The following is a 19,529-nucleotide window of genomic DNA, read 5'->3' on the forward strand; positions in this document are numbered from 1 at the left end:
TCAAGCAGATGAATCATTTCTTATTATAGAGGACTTTAGTGCATAACATTTGTGAAAGGGCCGCAACCATTGTCCGGGGAAAGCCTATCTCATCCAGCTTATCCCTGGGATTCCCTCATTCTTACCTCCTGTGCCAGAGAGAAATTCAGAGGAAAGGCGAAATGCCTCAGAAAACTAACATTTAGGGGTGGAGACATCATTGTGCATTGACGCTAGATGGGGGGTAAAATGGGTGCGGCCTTCCGTGTTTTGACCAATGAACGACCGCCGAGTGCCTTGGTGTCGGCGGGACCATGGAAGCCTCAGCCACTCGTGGGAGGGCTTCGGTTGAGGGGCGGGGAGTCTAACCGGAAGTATCTCGCGACTGGTCTAGCTGTCATTTAACTTCGACCGGCTCTGAGGGGAAGAGGACGGCGGCGGAGAAGCGCAGTAAAGGACAAAAAAAAAGGAGGAAACGGCAACAACCAGAAAACGAAGGAAATTCGAGTAATTTAGACACCATTGACAATGACATTTAGAGCTGAGCATATACCAGCAAACGCCGACTGAAAGCGACGCGCAAGTTGACTGGCTTTATTTAAGGGATCCGAGGGACCAGCCTAGCTGCCGATGACGTAAATTCGGTTTGATAAATAAATAAGGTTAGCGGGCTTGCTCGTCGAAAATACGCCGTGTCATTGAGCAGGCAGGGCACGTTCGGGGAGGAAAAACGCAGCTCGCCAGCCTGTAACGCGAACCGTGCGCCGATCGGCTTCGGGCTCTGGCCGGGCGCAACGCGATCTGCTGCGGTGGAAACAGGGACGCGTCTCTGCGGAGCCGTCGCTTCGGAGTCGGGGGATTAAAAAATAAAAGGTGACAGGAGTCATTTCGTTCATAAAGAGCACGACGGGCCAGTTTTAAAAATAACCCTTTGGAAGCGGCCTCATTTATGGTTTGATGTAATTCCGTCCGAAAAAAGGACGAACTGGCCATAATCCAGAGCAAACAGAAGACGTCACCGGCAGTCTGGAAGTGTTTGCAGTAGCAGGGAAAAGGAAGGAAATTAAAACCTTTAATACGTTTCTGTTATACATACGTCCGTGATTAGTTACATGTATGATATCGGGTATGCAGAGGCATAATTAAACAGGCGTTAGACTGGTAGCTAATGGTGGGGTTAGCAGTTAGCATGCAAAGTAGCCAGCTGTCGGAAATATATTTGAGGTCGACGTAGCATTTTTTCCCCCTGTAACATTGTTAGTAGCTATTTGGTTTAGACATAAAGACTTGTATGTTAGCGTTTAGAGTGTAAGGATAACCATTTTCCAGCCTAGCAGGTGATATGTGGGTATCACCTTTCATTTTTCCCGATGTTATCTAGGTAGTCGGTCGTAGTGTCGTGACGTCCAGGGTTATACATTTACGTGGTGTTAAGTTCCAAACCCATGCATTGTTATTATTAATGAGCCACAGAAATAAATCATGACTACTCGTTTTGTCAGTTCATTGTGAATAACCCTCTGACGTTTTTGTGGTTTGTCTCTTTTATTCTTAAAGGAAATAAAGCGAACCGAGTATAATATTTGTCGGCGAATTTTTATTGGGCAACATAAATGGGGGATTACGGCTTTGGAGTCCTGGTGCAGAACAACTCCGGTAACAAGTCGGCTTTTCCTGTAAGAAGTCACCCGCATCTGCAGCCTCCACACCACCACCAGAATGCCTCTCCGGGTCCAGCTTTTATAAATAATTCGGCTGGGAATGGCAGTAACGGTGCGTCGCCGTGGCTCTTTACTGCAGCGGCTGCCCATGGCAACATGCAAGACGAGATGCTTGTGTCAGAGAAACCCAAAGTCCAACAGCAGCAACAGGAAATGCCGGAAACGCAAGAAAAGCAACTGTCTCCAGGCCACCAGGAGACCGGTATCATACCAGAGTTGGAAAAGACTGCGTCGGAGGAGAGCAAGGGAGAGAACGGCACGACAGAGGGCAGCAATGGGAAGGAGAAGCTGCGCATGGAATCACCTGTACTCACGGGCTTCGATTACCAGGAAACCTCAGTCCTGGGGGGGGTCGCCCAGTCCACCACATCTTCCTCCTTGACCGGCTTCAACAACTGGTCGGCCGCGATCCCCCAGAACCCCTCGACGATCATAAACGAAGACGTGAGCTTCTTCAACCCGGCTGCCTCCGCCAGCAACGGGCCCCTGTTGTTCCAGAATTTCTCGCACCACGTCAGCCCGGGTTTCGGGGGCAACTTTTCTCCCCAGATCGGACCCCTCCCACAGCATCACCCCCCACACCCACATTTCCAGCACCCCCACAACCAACACCAACAGCACCGAAGATCCCCGGCCAGCCCCCACCTTCCGGCGTTCTCCCACCGGAATGCCACTTTTAGCCAATTACCCCACCTCTCGAATAATCTGAATAAGCCCCCATCACCTTGGGGAAGTTACCAAAGCCCCTCACCATCACCCTCTACCACTTCCTGGAGCCCCGGGGGCGGATATGGGAGCTGGGGGGGCTCTCAAGGCAGGGATTATCGCAGGGCCCTCAATGGTGGTATGACGCCCCTCAACTCAATCTCCCCACTGAAGAAGACCTTCCCCAACAACCACACGCAGTCGCAGAAGTACTCGCGCAGCAGCCCTGGTTTCAACCCCAAGTCTTGGATGGAGGAGAACATGAACAGGAGCGACAATATATTCCCATTTCAGGTGAGGACCCACAACCTGACATAAAAACAAGCAAATGACAAATATACGTGTAAATATATACATTTTTTTGTGTTGGGCTCCTAAGTATTTGGCCAGATATAATCAGATTATTAATGCTGACTTGTGGCCTCATTTGACTGATGCTTCGTGATGATGGATCAAAGCTGTTTGCTCTAAATGCCACAGGGCTCCATGAGTAATGTGCTTCTGCCACTATGATTCTATTTTCTATGCCTTGCTGAGTTAAGTAATTATGACAAGTGAGCTAAAAGTAGAACTTTTGCCAATTTATTAAAAAAAAAAATCTACATTTTGTATTTTAATTCGAAATATTGTATGGCAAGTTACTTTGTGGCTAATTAGTAGGCTTGGCTCGGACGAAACAATATGTGCATTTCAGATTGTATCACCTTTTTAAAAACACATTTAATGAGAAATGCCGCAATGAAGAAGGCCTCTTTTATAGGTGAGCTTTCTTCATCTGCTGCTTGCAGTGTGACGTTGCCGTTCTACAACTGTGATGCTATGACAACAGTAATCGCCGGTTTGGTTTGCATATGGAAGGGGTTGGATTTTGACTGTGTGTTGTGGCATATGAAGCCATCATTTTTTTTTTTCTTAGCGTTAGACTGAAATGTGTGCCTTGGACATATAATGACTTAGACAAGGAATGAATGCTGAATGATTGCAGCTAGGTAATTAGGGAATACTAAAATTAACTGCTGCAGCATATTTTTGTGTGGTGTTGCTTCTCCTGTTGATCCTGTTAACGGTTTTTCACGTCCCTTTAGGGCTTTAGTATTTGCCATTTAGGCAGATGCAGTCCACTGGTTTAAAAGATGGAAGCAGTTGTTCCTGTTACGCAGGAGCTACCCTGATTGCCTGCTTTTATTTATACATTTTTTGCCCTGGTTGGCTTTGTTTCTGGTCGGTCAGTTGACGTCTTTCAGCGTGGAACTGAATCTGCAAGGGCAGGAAAATTGCCGACATATCTGTGAATCACATGCTCCGTGGCTGTTGCTAAAGCCACGTGTTGGTCTGAGTTACTAGGTTATTCTCGGCATGAAGACTGTGCAAAAGTTGGATTTCGCTGTGTAAAGCGTAATGCCTGAAGCGTTTCGTTTTCTTTGTTTCTTTTTGTTTAATTTTGTCGCTCTTCTAATTTCAAGTCGGTGTCTGTCATCAAAGCCAAACCAGTGTTTTTCGTCTGACCATTCAAAAGCAATTGGTTGGCTAGTATACAATCAGAGTATATTTGTTTTGAATAATAATATATGTCTGCCTTTTTCCCCAGTCCTAACAACTTGAAATTATTGAAGTGGAAAAAGTGACGAAAGGTCATGAATTCTGATAAAATGAACGATGAAACAGTAACAAAACGCTGTGGTTGTTTAATTTTGAAGGGCAAATGGATACTTACTTAAGTATGGATCTATTGTCAAGAAGAAAATGACTTAATATCTTTGCCTTTCCGTGTTATTAATCGTTTAGTTCACTGGCTGTATGTTCCATGATTCTGCTGTGGTTCCTTTAAAACAGGTTAGACCTAAAGAAAGAATTTAATTAAATTGAAATTGTAATTTCAGCTAAGTTTGCCTACAGGTCCTTATCTTGGCATTCACAGCTCTAATGTTGCATTTTTTTGGCTTTTCTGGCAAGCTCACTTCACTGTGTGTGCAATAGTGCTCAGCAAAGGGCAAATTGCAAGCAGTGTCATCAGAGTGACAAGCGTATCCGCAGCTCATGCCGCACGACGTTTTGAAAGGAGATCGCTTAATACCATGAGACCCCCCCCCCCCTTATACCACCATGCGTCATTTGAGACGGCACGCAGCCAGAACGTTGTGACGAAGTGGAAGAACATGGCTGAAGAGTTGCCTGTTTACCCACACGGTCCTGTAACTACTGCTGGATAAATCCTTGGAAAGACCAAATTAATGGGCTTCGGAAGACTTCAAAATACTTCCGACCTGGAAACACCACATCAGCCATGACAGACTTTAGACCTCCTGCCTGTATTTCTTATTAGTTTAGCCATGACATTGTCTGTGTGTTAATTCAAACGCGCCATCCTTATATCGCGTCTCCTTGGCGTCATCTAAGAAAAGGCAGAGCTCTGTAATGATGTACAATGAAAAGGCAAATTGGGCCCATGTAACAGTGGAGTGTTCATTTATATTTTATGACATCCATAATACAGGTGTCTTGTATGCCATTTTGGCATGGGTGTTGTGCTTCTCATATTGAGGCAAGTCCAGGTGCTTTGTTATAAAACATCAGCCTTGCTTCATGTTAAATTTAATTTCTCTCCTCTCTAAAGTTCTCCAGTTTATATGTGTATAGTCACTCAAATGGATCAGTGCAGTACTTTTGTGTTGCGTCTGTCTCTTGGGATTGATTTAGATTTGGCTTTAGAAAAATTTGTCCTGGAAGTATTTTTTAATTCCTATCCCTTAAAGATGATGTATGGGACAAGGTTTACTGTGCTTGTTGTATTGGGTTTAGCACGTAAGATCTCAACTATTTATAACACAGAACTTTGAGTCCAGGATGCTGTGTCAGCTCAGGAAAGTGAGAAACCATAACAAAAAAAGCGTGTTCACACCTTTTTTGGTCAGCCGAGTTACTCGCATTAAATCGTACGTTTAAAAAATAAAAACTGCAGACGCTGTACAGTCAATGTTAGGTTATGGTTTTGTTTAGTGTCACAGCTCAGCATTTTATGTAGAAAAACGTGGAACAGAATTAATGAGACAGTTGACGGAATCTTGCATAGTTTACATCCTGTGTAACTTAATGATCGTTTTAACAACAATATTGTGTAGTTCTGTGTTATACTAGGAAGAATCTGGGAAGAAAAATGTTTCAGCAGATGATTTGTAGCATTTAGTTTGCCAAAGGATAACTAACATCTGATTGCAGGTGAAACGCCCAGATTGCTGAATCAGCTGTTTCTTAAGAATAGTAAAGACTGTAAACTTGGTGCAGGTTACTGGACTGATCTACTCTCGTTTTTGAAGCTGCTTTTACGTTCGTATCCCTGCCCATGTCGTTTTTGGGTGAAGGCTTGCCGTCTGTGTTTGGACATCTCTGAGAGAAGGAGCATCATCGTTTAAAAAAAAATAAATAATTCAAATTTTGTATTTCAGCCGGATCGCGGCAGGTCATTCGACGGCTTCAATATGCACTCCCTGGAGAACTCGCTGATCGACATCATGAGGGCAGAGCAGGATTCCCTCAAAGGTATGATTCTCGCCATTAGCGACGCCTCCTCCTCTTTGACAAAACATTGGCGTGTCACCAATTTCAGGCTTATTTTCTTTGTTTTTCATGGAGATTGCTGTGCATGTTCAAAGTGACCCATTGTTCTACTTGTTAATGTGTATAGCTACACTGGATTTTTTTTTTTTTTAATACAGAATTCCATTCAACGTTTCTATAATTTAGACATACAGTAAATTGTCAGCTTTTTCTCCATTAATGTGATAGCTGAATAGGTCCATATATTGGAAAATTATTTTTTTTATTTTTATTTTTTTGGCGGAATGATCCGGCAGGTCAGTAACAGCAGTACAGTGACCAGCTTATTCGTGGCAGCAATGTGCAAATGGCTTTTCGAGCCCTGCAGCATTAACTTCTGTGTGTGGCTGCTGTAAACTCAGATAAGGCCTTCCGTGGAGTGTGGGTTCGCAGAGGATTCTGGTGGGGTGTCCACAGAACCCCTACTTAAGCCCCACATGAACGCAAACAGTGTGGGTTATGACAGCTACCCCAAACTTGTTAAATTAACCAATCACAGAGCCCTTAAAATACAGTTTAGTTTGTGTGTGTGTGTGTGTAGATATGGGGAAACAAAAACTTGGTTCTGTTTTTCTACGAAATTCATCTTGTCAAGCCTCTGTACAGAACTGGGGAATTGTCTATGATGCAAAATCAAAAAATAACTGCCAAATGTCCAAAACAGGGAATTGAATTGGAAACCTTTTAAAATGACTAAATGGTTTTCAGCCCATTAAACTGGTCTTGCAATACATTCATTTAGTGCATCTTTATTTTCAGTATAATGTGACCAGTAAACTGAAGCCGTAATTATAGCAGGTTATGTGGTAGTATCACATAATCTGCCTGTGAAGTTCACTCTGTTTTAAATGGCTGTTATGTGCTCTGAGGGGCTGTTGGAGAATTGCTCAAGGTTAATTTCATGAGCAGCTGCTTGCGGCCGCCCTTTTGGTGTGCGACGGCACAGGGCATGACGCAACGTGAAACCCATCTGCAGTGACCTAAAATCCCGCTGAACCCTTGCCTTTCCTCTGCAGCGCCGCTCCGCTAGGTCGAGGCAGCTGGCTGGAACTGGGTTGCCGGCGAGCGGCGTGGCCATCAATTTCTGACAAGGCGTGTTAATGGATAGCTGAGCAGCTTTAACCTATTTTAACTTTAACTGATATGGGTGACCTTAAGCCGCTGTTTTTGCGTCTCCTCTCGGTTCTGCTTCACGTCGGACGGACGTGTTACAGTAGTCGCTGTAAACGATGCTTCCCCTTCACCGCTTGCATGGCGGCTGCTGAGCACTGTGCTGTTGTAGCAATTGCACCGTATCTCATGTGTAATTACGGATTTTGGCATTTAATTTCCGGAACGTCCATCTCAATTCCATTTGAAAGACGCATGGAAACAAACGTTCTCCTCACTAAACTTTGTGTTTAGAGTGAAGACCCTTAAAACGGGTGCTCCCCTCTCTAATAGCCTTACCCTGGTAGCGCCTCCACAGCCAGATGGTGCTGGACGGCATCCCGGCAGAGAGAGAAGTCATTCTCGGGCCAGTTGTGTCACCGATCCCTTGACGCTTGGGTAGTGACAGTCCCGGTTCATGCACATGGAATTCTCCGTGGCATGAGGCATGACAGGATCCTGATGTCCGGCTGGATAGCAATAAACCTTTATGCAGATCTGCGCATGTTTTGGGAATGAGACCCGGTTTTGCCCGCACTGGCTAGGGTGACGACTCCGCCACCGTCCTGTGCTTTAGGTCAGTTGCCTGCGGAGAAAGGGTAATGATTCTCTCAGCCTATATTTGGCTGCTTGGGCCTTTTTGGTGGACGGCGCGGTTCTTCTGTGTTATGGATGATTGCCTGTCTGTCTGTGTTCCCCCGTGCTCTGGTTCTGAATAGAACTCAACGTTTTGCTCTATTTTCTACCCACGATTATTATTTTAAAATATTTTTCAATGCTTAATAGTCTCTTCCAACAATTAAGGTCGTTAGCTATTTTAAAATGTCGTGTGATATTATTTTTGCTTTACTTATTTATTTTTAACTGTATAGCTACTGTTTGAGTTGTACTGTAAACTATTGTATACTAATACTATATGGGCCTGTGTTTTTGCAGTGAGTTGTTTTTCATTAACCCATTTTTGTTGTGAAATGTCACAAACAATTGTTCAGCCTTATAAAATATTAACAGGCTACACCTAGGCTATACCTAGGACCAACGTAATAAGTTGTGTTTCCTCAGACTAGTAACCTATGGTGTAAACAAACATTTGCTCGTTATGGCAATTCCTAATCACTTCCAACAGAGGTCCTTCGCTGAGGATGTCTGGCTTCGATGACAATGTCCTATGGGGCACTTGGCGTTGTCGCTGTGACCTTTTTAATGTTTGGCGAGAAGTCAACCATAGTTTGTAGCTCCCTATGCACAGATAAATACCCTGAAGGGCAGTGAAGACCCAAGGACAAAGATAGACGCCCCCCGTCCCCTTCCCCCATAATCCCCCCCCCCCCCCAACATGGCAGACCCTTCCCCTCATAGGCCGCGTCTGAAAGAGGAGGCCCCCCAATCTGTAAATGCAGCCTGTCTATGGGACCACAGCAATACAGGCAAGTGTTCTGGATTTGCATTTTCAAAGAATTATTTTCTATGAAAATTCAAAACAAAAAAAAAAAAACCTTTTGCTACAGGAGATACTGGACAATCCTTCATCTGCTCGCTTCCTAAATGTATTTTTTACATTTTTATTCAGCAGACGCTTCTATTGAAGGCAGAGTGTATATTTTGCGAAAGAAGGGTCATATAGTCCCTGGGGCGAATGCGGGTTAAGGGCCTCGCTCAAGGACACAGTGCTTGTATTGCTCTGCTGACTGCGGGATTTGAACCGGTGACCTTCTGATCACAGACGCAGCATCCTAACCCGCTGAGCCAACAGTGCTGAAGGGTTCGCTCTAATTACAGAACGACCCGTTTTTAAAATTTGCTTCCTCTCTCTCGTTTCAGGTCGGCTTGGATTCACTCACCCAGGGGGAGACAGTCCGTTGCCCATAAACGGTGAGTGGGAATTAAAGGTGTCACTAATCACGTGATGGTGACCCAGCCCATTCAGAACAGCAGGAACAAACAAAATCTTTATACAGTCCTACAATGTCAGCTCTCCTAGTTGGTGCGTGTTCTGCGAAATGTTAGGCACTTTCCTGCTTTAGTGTTATTAGAAGCTTCCATTCTGGCCTGCTTGGTAAAAGCTGTGTGTGTATATACATTTCCCAGCATGCACTGTCTGTGTTTAGCATGTAAGTGAGCTCCCTTGCCTCTGGTGTACATTAGAGGCTCGCTAACGCCCTGAAAAGCACTCGGCATGTGAGCAGAAGCAGGGGGCAGCTCCCAGTGTAGCTCGCTAACGCCCTGAAAAGCACTCGGCATGTGAGCAGAAGCAGGGGGCAGCTCCCAGTGTAGCTCGCTAACGGCGTTGAACCCGACGCGCTGGCTGTCGCTCACCGTGTCCCGGAATCTGCTGGTATCGGTGCGTGGCGGCGTGCGGACTGGAATCGCCCGCGAGCCCATGGATGGCGCCCCCCACCCCCACAACTGACTCTGAGGATTTGGGCGGGGGGAGGTTTGTGGTCTTAAAGAGCAGGTGGCACTCGTCCCAGCAACCGATGAGGCGTGTAGACACACTGCAGCTGTGACGTACTCAAGGTGGGGCCACCCCCAGCCTTATGACCAGGGAGCCCATCTTAGGTGTGTGCAGTAACTGAACATGGGCCAGCAGGACCAGAACATCGAGAGGCGGGAGCTCTGATGTGTCCCCCACCCGCTCTGACGTCTGTCACCTGAAGGTCTCAGGTGTTGCCCCTGGGCTGATGTTTCCAATGCGTAATGAAAGCTCTCTGCTCTATCCTCTGTGCTGCTCTCACTCACGGGGTTGTTTCTCTTATCTTACACGCAGCGAGAAATTACGGACGGCGGCGAGGTAATGAAATAATGTGGTTGCCAGGAAAGGGGAGCATGTTTTTTTTAAAGGTGTACGAGTGACATGTTATAGGAAATTTGATTGTGTGTGTGTGTGTGTGTGTGTGTGTGTACACACGTGTGTTTGAATGACCAGATTGTAATGATAAATCCCCATTTCTCTGTCTCCTTAGCTCTTGGTTTAGTTGTTCTTTTTGATTGTGCTTATGCCTGTGCAAGTGAAATTTAAGTGAAAATTGCGTACTTTAATTTGCACGGGAATGTTTGTGGGTGGATATTTTTGTGCAGGCATTTAAATTAGCCTGACTTCACATGGTGCGCTTGGGGTCCCCCTCAATGTCATTAACTAAGGGTTAAAGCTGGACGACTTGTATCCCACCCTGCACGGAGGGGGGGGGGGGTCTGCGACATCCTCAGGCACCGCCCCGAGCGCATTCAGGTGTGACTTGGCAGCCACTGAGAGTGCAGAAGGTGTGTCGTCATGGCTCACTGAACACGAGAGTATAAACAGCCAGCTGTACATTCTGTACACTGTAAGCGCTAAGTCATACTAATTCTCTAGGAATGTCAGAAATGAAACCTGATTATGGCGTCACATCCATGTTGAAACTCGAGGGGCAATAAAACACAAAGTGGAAAATATAAACCTGCAAGTTGTAACATTTCACATGGGTAAATATTCCACTTGCGAGCACAAACATGAAACTCGCAAGTACAGAAAGAATTGTTTGCGCTTGTCGTAATATAGTGCTCAAACTCCTTTTTTTTCTTTCTCGAATGTTTATTTGCTTTTTCGATTTGATACATATCCTTGTGTGTCAAGTAGATTATCTTCGGCTGCTCTCTGCTGGAGAGAAATTTTTGTTTTGACGTGGAGGTGGTTTTGACAGTTTGGGGGCGGGTCATGGACATCTGTTGGTGAATGCCATTGGTTGACGGCTCCTGGATTTGTGGTTGACTGCGGTATGAAAAGCTTCTTCAGAAGACAAAGATTGCGGACGATAGTGATGGGAATTCCGGCTCATTTTAGTAAGTCGGATCATTCATTTGGCTCGGCTCAGCAAAAAATTGCCAGCTCTTTCAGCTCCCAAATGGCTCTTCATTTAGTCTTCTGGCTTTTATAATTCAGCCAAATATAGCAATGTTATTATGCTAAACATTATTATTTCCAGAATACCATTATTTTAAATTGTTTGTTATAAGAACATTCATGTAAAAATATCACACTATTGTGTATTAAACGTTGTAAATTACCATTTTGCTACAAACCCTAAACGCAGTACTTTAATGCTCCTTATGTATAAATGGCAGCAGCATTAGAATTTAGTGATGGAAAAAATAGCATCTCATGAACCATTTGCTGTGTTTTTTAACCCCTTAAGTGGTGCTCTTGGATTGCTTTGGGGCATGCTTTGTGCTTTTTTTTTTTTTTTTGGAACAGAGAGCACCATCTTGTGGACTCAGAAAATATAGCAAATGGTTCATGAACCGTCATTTTGTCCATCACTAAATTCTAATGCTACTGTCATGTCCATATCAAATAAAATAATTAACTGTCCAAAGCACAAACCATTCCAAACAATTCATAATCAAACCTGAACCTGGTTTGCCGCATAACAAATAAATTAATTTCAATGTGAAGAACAGCAGCATCAGTCAGTGCATGGAGTGTTCATAGCTGATTGCTCTTATTAATTAACAAAAAGGAAAAAAAAGGTGCTTAATGGGAGCTGAATCCCATTGTTCATGTAAAACAGACGACTCGTTCTTGAGCACTAGCGAGTTGAGAGAAATGGTAGCTACTGGTAGCTAGGTTTAAACCATGGTTTATCTATCTTAAACTAATAATTTAATATTGAAGCTTAACTCTATGAGCATGCAGTCAATCACAAAACCAGGAGCCATCAGCCAATAGTATTCACTCACCGAATGGCCATGAGCCCAGCCCCCAAACTGTCAAAACTCACCAGAGAGCAGCTGAAGGTAATCTGCTTGGCATGTGAGGATGTCAATCAAATCAAGAAGGAAACAAAGGCAACGAACAAAAGACATATTGAACCACGATATTATGACACGTGCACGTAATTCTTCTTTCTGTGCTCACGAGTGTCATTTTTGTGGTTGGATATTTATGCACACGAAGTGTTAAAACTTTGTTTTCCATCTTGTGTTTTATCGCCCTGACACAGATGCGATGCCATTCCCAATCATTTCATATTGTATTAAGAATGAGTGCAATGTCCAGCCAATAAGAATGCTGGCTGAGCATCATGTGGCCGGCTCTCTGCAGGTCACTCGTCCCTTTTCCCCATGGAGGACAGCTTCGGCGATGACGAGCGTGGAGATCAGGGCCTGCCTGGACTGGGTTCTCCCCACTGTTTCCCCCACCAGAATGGCGAGCGTGTCGAGCGCTATTCCCGCAAGGTGTTTGTTGGTGGCCTCCCTCCTGATATAGATGAAGGTAAAAAAAAAAAACTATGCACAGGATTAAAAACTGTTACATTAAATACTTGCCTCCCACCTCTAAGATTGGGGGTTCGAATCCCTATGCCACCTTACACTTAATTGAAATGCCATCTCTGCATTGCCTTTAGTGTTTCTGTGTCCACTAAGACGACTGGCATTCCGTTCTGGGTGTCGTGCTGCCTGCTTTGACTCCCCCAAACCCTCCCTTCATTCACCTTCCTCCACCAAGATGTGAAAACTCTTTCCTTTTCCCAAAAGTCATTTTACTCCATTTTTGCTCATTGCATTTGTAAGATTTTAATAGCCGGCGAGCATTCCAGATGTCCTGACCGGCGCCTCATAGAAACATGGAATGTGTAAAAAATTTAGTTTATCGATCCACTTCTTCTGCTGTCCCTGCTGGGGTGGGAGTGTCGTCACACCTCTAAGGGAGTGAAAAGAGCATATCACCTCAGAGAGCAGCAGACGGACAAAATGGAGGGAAAAGTAGGTCAGTCAGAACGTGAATAGATGATCTTGAAAGTGCTTGGTGCCGTGAACACACAGGCACCCGGCGCAGGACACCATTTTGGGCCGCAGTCCCGCGTAGCCGGCAGGCGCGGCGGCGTGGGCTCCGTCTGACCTGCATTATTAGCCCTTTTCCGCACGCATTCCGGTGCAATCCGCAGTTGTGGTAATCACCCTAGAAAAATCGAAGGATGATTATATGAAGATGCTGCACGGCCTGCATGCGGTGAGGTTTTATCCCCCTGACGGCTGACGGCGCTGCCTCTTTCAGATGAGATTACCGCCAGCTTCCGACGTTTCGGTCACCTGTTCGTCGACTGGCCTCACAAGGCGGAGAGCAAGTCGTACTTCCCCCCTAAAGGTGAGCGAGTGCGTGCCTGGTGACGGCGGCCATCTTGCTGACCGCAGCGCCATGTACGTATGTTGACTACTTCCTCGTGCCGCACCCCCCCCCCCCCCCCCCCTCCCCAGGTTACGCCTTCCTGCTGTTCCAAGACGAGAGCTCGGTCCAGGCCCTGATCGATGCCTGCATCGAGGAGGACGGCAAGCTCTACCTGTGTGTGTCCAGCCCCACCATCAAGGACAAGCCGGTAAACACCCCCCCCCTCTCAGCTGCCGGGACTCTGCACTCCGCTTAGGCCGAATCTGGCCCCCCCCGAACAGAACCGACGCAGACTTTGCTGTGTCCGCACGCAGGTCCAGATCCGGCCCTGGAACCTCAACGACAGTGACTTCGTGATGGACGGATCACAGCCCCTTGACCCCAGGAAGACTATTTTTGTGGGTGGTGTCCCTCGCCCACTGCGTGCAGGTAATCCTAAGGGGGTGGGCCCTATTTTGTTTATCATAGCTATCGTTAATTATGATGCCACTGTAGTTCAATAATGTATCAGAGCCCTGCTAGGGAGGATCTGTTCTCTGTGCTACAGAGACATTTCAAGGGCTTCATCTCATTGGGCTTCAGCACTGTCTCTAGCGGCCGTGTTTACCACCACTCATTTTCGTAGGGCCCCCTGTTGGCTGCAAACAGTCACTACACCAAATATTGAATAAACATGTTCTTTATTTAGGAGATGCTGAATCGACGTTCTTCTAGCCAGCTATGATCTTCCGACTCCATTCGCTTGCGATTTAATTTAGATTTTGAGACCCATAGTGAGGGGCGCCAAAAAACTACCAAGCGGCCCCTGACCCTCCCCATGCGTGTCTCTCCGTCTGCAGTGGAGCTGGCCATGATAATGGATCGGCTGTACGGAGGCGTGTGCTACGCCGGCATCGACACCGACCCGGAGCTGAAGTACCCGAAAGGAGCCGGCCGGGTGGCCTTCTCCAATCAGCAGAGCTACATCGCGGCCATCAGCGCACGCTTTGTGCAGCTGCAGCACGGCGAGATCGATAAACGAGTGAGTTTAGGGGGCTCGTGTGTGTGGCCCCCAGCCAAATGCCCAGTGCCATGTCACTAATAGTGAGTGCCGTTTACCAAGATGCGAACAGCTTATGGTGAATTGATAAATCCTTTATTTACCGTTTGCACAAGTACGAGTGCATTGGGATTCTTCCCTTGGCCTACCCCATCTTGCTCTCCGTAGCTTGTGGGTCACGGTACAGGGTCAGCCAGCATGCGGTGCCCCTGGAGCTGCGGGTTAAGGGCCTTGCTCAAGGGCCCGAGGACATGTGACTGTTTTGCGGAGGCCAGAACCGGCAGAACCGATCATGGGCTCATGGGTGGTATCCTCAGAAAAGCAGGCTTACGGTGCTGTTCAGCTTCTCGTGCTAAATGATGTCAATCCTGTATGTCTTTGACATAAATATTCTGACCCTTTCTTTAAACTACACTAAACTTATTTTAACCAGCGGGTTTCAACACCATCGCACCGTGCATGTTGCTGTTTCTTACGGGGCACCACAGGATATTTAAAAATAACATTATGAATGCGTCCTTTCTGCGACGGGTCGGCAGCCTTGGCAGCCGTAGCCCCCGGGACCGGCTTTGGACCCCTGTGACTCTGCATAGGACGAGAAAATGGATGGACGTCTCCTCTGTGCACTTGTTAACCGCTGTCCTGTCCCACGCCGCCCCCTGCAGGTGGAAGTGAAGCCATACGTCTTGGACGACCAGCTGTGTGACGAGTGCCAGGGCACGCGCTGCGGGGGCAAGTTCGCGCCCTTCTTCTGCGCCAACGTCACCTGCCTCCAGTATTACTGTGAATATTGCTGGGCGGCCATCCACTCGCGCGCCGGCCGGGAGTTCCACAAGCCGCTGGTGAAGGAGGGCGGCGACAGGCCCCGGCACATCTCCTTCCGCTGGAACTAAGCGGGGACGGTGTGGCCGGCTGTCACGCCCCCAAACCCAACCCCGCACCCAACCCCGCCCCCAACCACACATAGATAGATTATATATATATACATATACATATATATCTATATAAATGCACTTTTCTGTTGCTGGTTCCTTTTTAAGTTTAGAATCTAATCTTTAATTTTTAATTTAATATATTTAAAAAGAAATATTAAGACAAACAAACGTGTTAAGAAAAAAAGACGAAATCCCACTTTCCCTCTGACTGTGTATGATTTTTAATTTTTTATTTTTTTTTTAATGTCTTAGTGAACGTCAAAGTTGAGAACTTCCAGTATGAACGTAAACGTTTCATGGTCTGATAGGGCTGCATATTGATCCCGGCCCCCCACCCCCACCCCCACCTTGTGCATAATTGGCAACACCTTGACCTTTCAGTACGGAGTACGTCTTCTCCAGCTCGACTGGAATAGTTTGCTTCCGGAAGGACGTGTAGCTTGTGTTAAGGAGAAGAGAGTGCAATTTCTGTAAGGGTGCAGTTTTCACATCAAAAACCCAGTCCTCACCTTAATCACCTTAATTGTTTTTCAAATAATACCCACAGACTTCCTGTGCATTTAGATAAATTCTGTTATACAACTTTATTATTTGACAACTGCTTTCATCACAGCTGTTTGTGTTCTCCATTTTGACATGCAAAACTTAATACCTCAAGCTTAGCTGCTAATATCGAAAGGTATATTCAGAGTAAATCTCTCCCCCACTCCCCTAAACATGGCAATCGATGGGAAACAGATTCGCAACAGTTAGGTTCTCGCCAGTGCTTTTCCCCTGATTTCCGTTAGAGGTTTCCGATATTACAAAATGACTGGAACGTAGAGTAACTGGGTCAGAGGCCAAATGCTATAGGAGAAAGGTCCTCCGGCCTGTGCTCATGTCGTCGGAGGAGCAATCGGTACCACGAGCAAGCGCACGACACAGCGGGGCACGCTGAGCGAGACGAGAGTATCTTTCTCGTCAGAGGCGACTCTGAAAGCCTGACCACGTTTTTGTATCACCTGTGTCAATGCAGCTAATGCATGTTTATAGTCTAGCTAGTGTATAGCATGCCGTCTGCTGCGTTGTGTGCTGCAGCCTGCAAGTTGCTCATTCAGACCAAGACTGAAACAGGTAATATCTAGACGCTTTAAGGAACTCCAGCCAAAGATGGTTGTTGCGCCGTGATTAATACTGTAACGTATTCCTATTATCGTCAAAATATATTTTGTTGAATTTTTATGGTTTATCCTAAGATGAGACAGGCTCCAGCAAACCAAAGATTGGCCTCGAAATCAATTGAGCACAGTTAATGTCCAGAAGCACCGCAGACAGACGTCTTTCTGTAGGTCGGTCCACTCATTTCCAAAGGTCAAAATGGAGACGTTTTGTTTGGAGATAATCCGAAAACAAACGCTTACAGTAGTTGTAGATTATTTACAGATGTACTGTATCTGGATCTGCTAACATGTAACTTGTCAGGGATTTTAGCGCTGAAATAAAACTTATTAATATACTAGTGAGAACTTACCCTCGTGTTGACTTGATGGCGTTCAGCCACACCGGGTCTCCCGTGACATCGTCACGTGGACACGGTGGCTGAACACTTTAGTAGTTTAACACTTTTTGAAGAATTTGCTGTTTATGAGATGAAAAAGTGATTATTTTATACATGTCCTGCTGATTTTTTGGTACAGTGTTTTCTAGCAAAATTATTTTGTCATGCACATGTAAACATTTATTATGCACTACTTTTCTAAATCTTTTTTTCCAACAGTCATTTTAGGCACATTTTTCACTAATGGGGAAAACTCCTTTTTGCAATACCTCAATTTTTCACATTGTGAAAGGTAGCTTTTGTACTTTTGTTACTGAAAGATCTACATTTATGGTAAATTTCATTTAAAAGAAAGAGTGGTTTTAATATATTTTATTTTCTATTATGCTTTTTATACATTTCAGTGCTGAGGAGTCTCTCCATCTCGGAGAGTGTTCTGGTGTCAGTATGACTTCGGTTCTGCAGAGGAAAGAGCAAAAGTGTATTCCGATCTTTTACACAAGACGTTTCTGAACAAGCGGGGAATTAAAAAAAAAAAAAGTGCATCTTAGAGCATGACAACAACAAGTTACTACACAAAATTTAATGTCAAACTATCTTCAGCACCTGTCAGTTTTAGATGGACGCAAGTGTGTTTATTTTATTTTTTTTTCCTCCCTCAAAATAGCTGGAGTTACTATAAGAATGCAAATTTGGTTCGTGTTAGGCTGTCGCGTATCAGAGGAATGGATGTTAGGTGTTTAGATATTTCAGCATTTTAAAATATATATTCTTGAACTGCCAACTAGGTCCTATTGTAATCCTTAGCATGCATGATTAAAATGAAATAATTACAGAAATAAGCTTAATAAGCTGAAATTAATTGTTGTGATTGTGTACCAGACATGTTTCTAAATGTTTAATTTATTAAGGAATCCGCCCCCATACCCCTCCCAATGTGTTAATCTCTTTGCCTTCACCATACACAGCCCCCTCTGCAGGACTTGTAGAGAACTCTAAATCAATTTTACAGTGCAGGACTTTAGAATCTTATAGGACACTGTTAAAAAAGACTTGATCACTCATACACCTTCCTTTCTGGGTACTGAGCCTTTAGAGAAAGGGCACTTTAAGACTTGAATGTGGTAAATGTTGCAAGTTAACTTCAAGTTGTTATGTGCAATACTTTTTATTTGAAGTTTTTTTTCCTCCTCTAGATAAAGAGTCCTTTGCAATGTAATTCTTTAATGCCATTTTTAATTGCAGACATTTAAAGAAGATGTTAATGTTTTTCACAGTCATTTTCTACTGTTGTAATCCTTTTCATGCTAGTGTTTGTAAAAATGGAAAAAAAAAATCAAAACTATTTGTACTAATATAAATAATTGAAGTTATTTTTAAAAGTTTAGGTTTTTGTGCTCATTTGCTTATTTTATTTCAAGCTACTGTGATTGATTGCATTGTAATTATATCAATGTATTTAGCAGTTTATTGGTATATTTTTAATTGGAATGTAATTATTTTTTATAATTTTGATCAGATTTGTGTTATATTTTTGAGGTGAAGCTTTTAATATGTTAAAGTGTCTAGTTTTTACTAATTTCTATATTGTGCTACCACAACATATGGTTCACATTTTCAGAAGGAAAAAAAAAGATTAAATATTTGTTAATGATGTTACTTAATAGCTAAATTTCATTAGTTTTTAACTGTGTATGGGAAGGTTATTTATTAATAGCATTTTTACTTAAGATATCACCTTAATTTTGTCATTTTACATTTATAAGTTTGTATTTTTGTATTTTGTTTCTAATTAAGTTATGTCATACAAATGTCCATATTTTTAGGGGTTGGTCTGTAGAAGTGCTAGTGAAATGAGACGAAATCTAATGTTATTTAATTGTTTGCAGCCAACTATTTATAACAGTATGCATCATTTTTAAATATTTGTAATGTGAAATGTTGAATGAATAAAAGTTAACTGTGACAACATGGCGCAGCTGGACTCACTTCCTGTAGTGAGTGTCCCTGCCGATTTCCAACATCTCAACATATACTGGTAACTGTCACCAGAATTCCGAAAATGATTGTTAGAGACCAAAACACAAAATCATGTCCCATCCAGAAAGCTTAAGAAACCCAGCGTTCTCTATTGTATAAAATCGTTTTTTTTTTTATCCTTACTGAAACACTTTAAGCATCTTTCGATATGAATACTGCAGTTACTTGCAATAAAACAAATTTTAGCGCCCTCGTCTGGCAGGATCGTAGTTAACGTATCGGTCTAGGAGGTTAATTCGCATCTGTCTATGTTTTAATAATGGTTCTCAACCTTGGTCTTGACAGCTAACAGTCTGCAGGGTTTTACTATACTGAAGCACTTAGGCATTTGACTAAATTAATTAGTTACGGTACTTCATCCAATTTGCCCTCTCCTTGTATTGAGATGGTTAGTTCTTACACAGCTAGATAACCTGGGTGTACTTTTGCCCACCAGGATCAAGGTGAAGGACCACTGAAATTATTTAATTGAAATCGTTATCAAAAATATACACGGGTCTACGTTTAACTGGCATTATATATTTACCGTTAAAGTCAATTTCTGATTTCTAAAAGTGCGAAAATGCTCTCGTGCAATTAGATAATGATTAAAAAGGTGTTTCATGTTATTAAATGATTGAGTGGTAACAGCTGAATTTGTGACTTAAGAGCATACATTTTAGAATTTTTAGGATATAACTTACCA

The 19,529-nt window shown here is 44.1% G+C and overlaps 1 protein-coding gene across 4 annotated transcripts; it reads left to right on the forward strand.

Annotated features, from left to right (window-relative positions):
* The first annotated feature begins 390 nt into the window (after positions 1 to 390).
* Positions 391 to 18,775, forward strand: cpeb4b (cytoplasmic polyadenylation element binding protein 4b). 4 transcript variants are annotated; one of them, XM_023796911.2, is made up of 11 exons: positions 391 to 852; positions 1,537 to 2,699; positions 5,849 to 5,942; positions 8,970 to 9,020; positions 9,916 to 9,939; positions 12,229 to 12,399; positions 13,183 to 13,272; positions 13,383 to 13,501; positions 13,608 to 13,722; positions 14,133 to 14,314; positions 14,998 to 18,775. In XM_023796911.2, the coding sequence occupies exons 2-11, from the start codon at positions 1,593 to 1,595 to the stop codon at positions 15,223 to 15,225; spliced, it is 2,181 nt and encodes a 726-aa protein (XP_023652679.1). In that variant the 5' UTR covers positions 391 to 852; positions 1,537 to 1,592; the 3' UTR covers positions 15,226 to 18,775. The 4 variants fall into 4 exon arrangements, with proteins under 4 accessions (XP_023652679.1, XP_023652681.1, XP_023652680.1 ...); XM_023796913.2 differs by having other exon boundaries at positions 391 to 641; XM_023796912.2 differs by having other exon boundaries at positions 391 to 486.
* The last annotated feature ends 754 nt before the right edge of the window (positions 18,776 to 19,529 follow it).

The sequence above is a fragment of the Paramormyrops kingsleyae genome, chromosome 24 (genome assembly GCF_048594095.1).
Source record: "Paramormyrops kingsleyae isolate MSU_618 chromosome 24, PKINGS_0.4, whole genome shotgun sequence".
Classification (NCBI taxonomy): Eukaryota; Metazoa; Chordata; class Actinopteri; order Osteoglossiformes; family Mormyridae; genus Paramormyrops; species Paramormyrops kingsleyae.

What these genes read in the sequence shown, in the direction of transcription:
- cpeb4b (XM_023796911.2), top strand. Translation starts at nt 1,593, where the DNA reads ATGGGGGATTACGGCTTTGGAGTCCTGGTGCAGAACAACTCCGGTAAC. An exon ending in CCCTCCTGATATAGATGAAG is followed by an intron (nt 12,400 to 13,182) that starts GTAAAAAAAAAA and finishes TGCCTCTTTCAG; the next exon opens with ATGAGATTACCGCCAGCTTC. An exon ending in GTCGTACTTCCCCCCTAAAG is followed by an intron (nt 13,273 to 13,382) that starts GTGAGCGAGTGC and finishes CCCCCTCCCCAG; the next exon opens with GTTACGCCTTCCTGCTGTTC.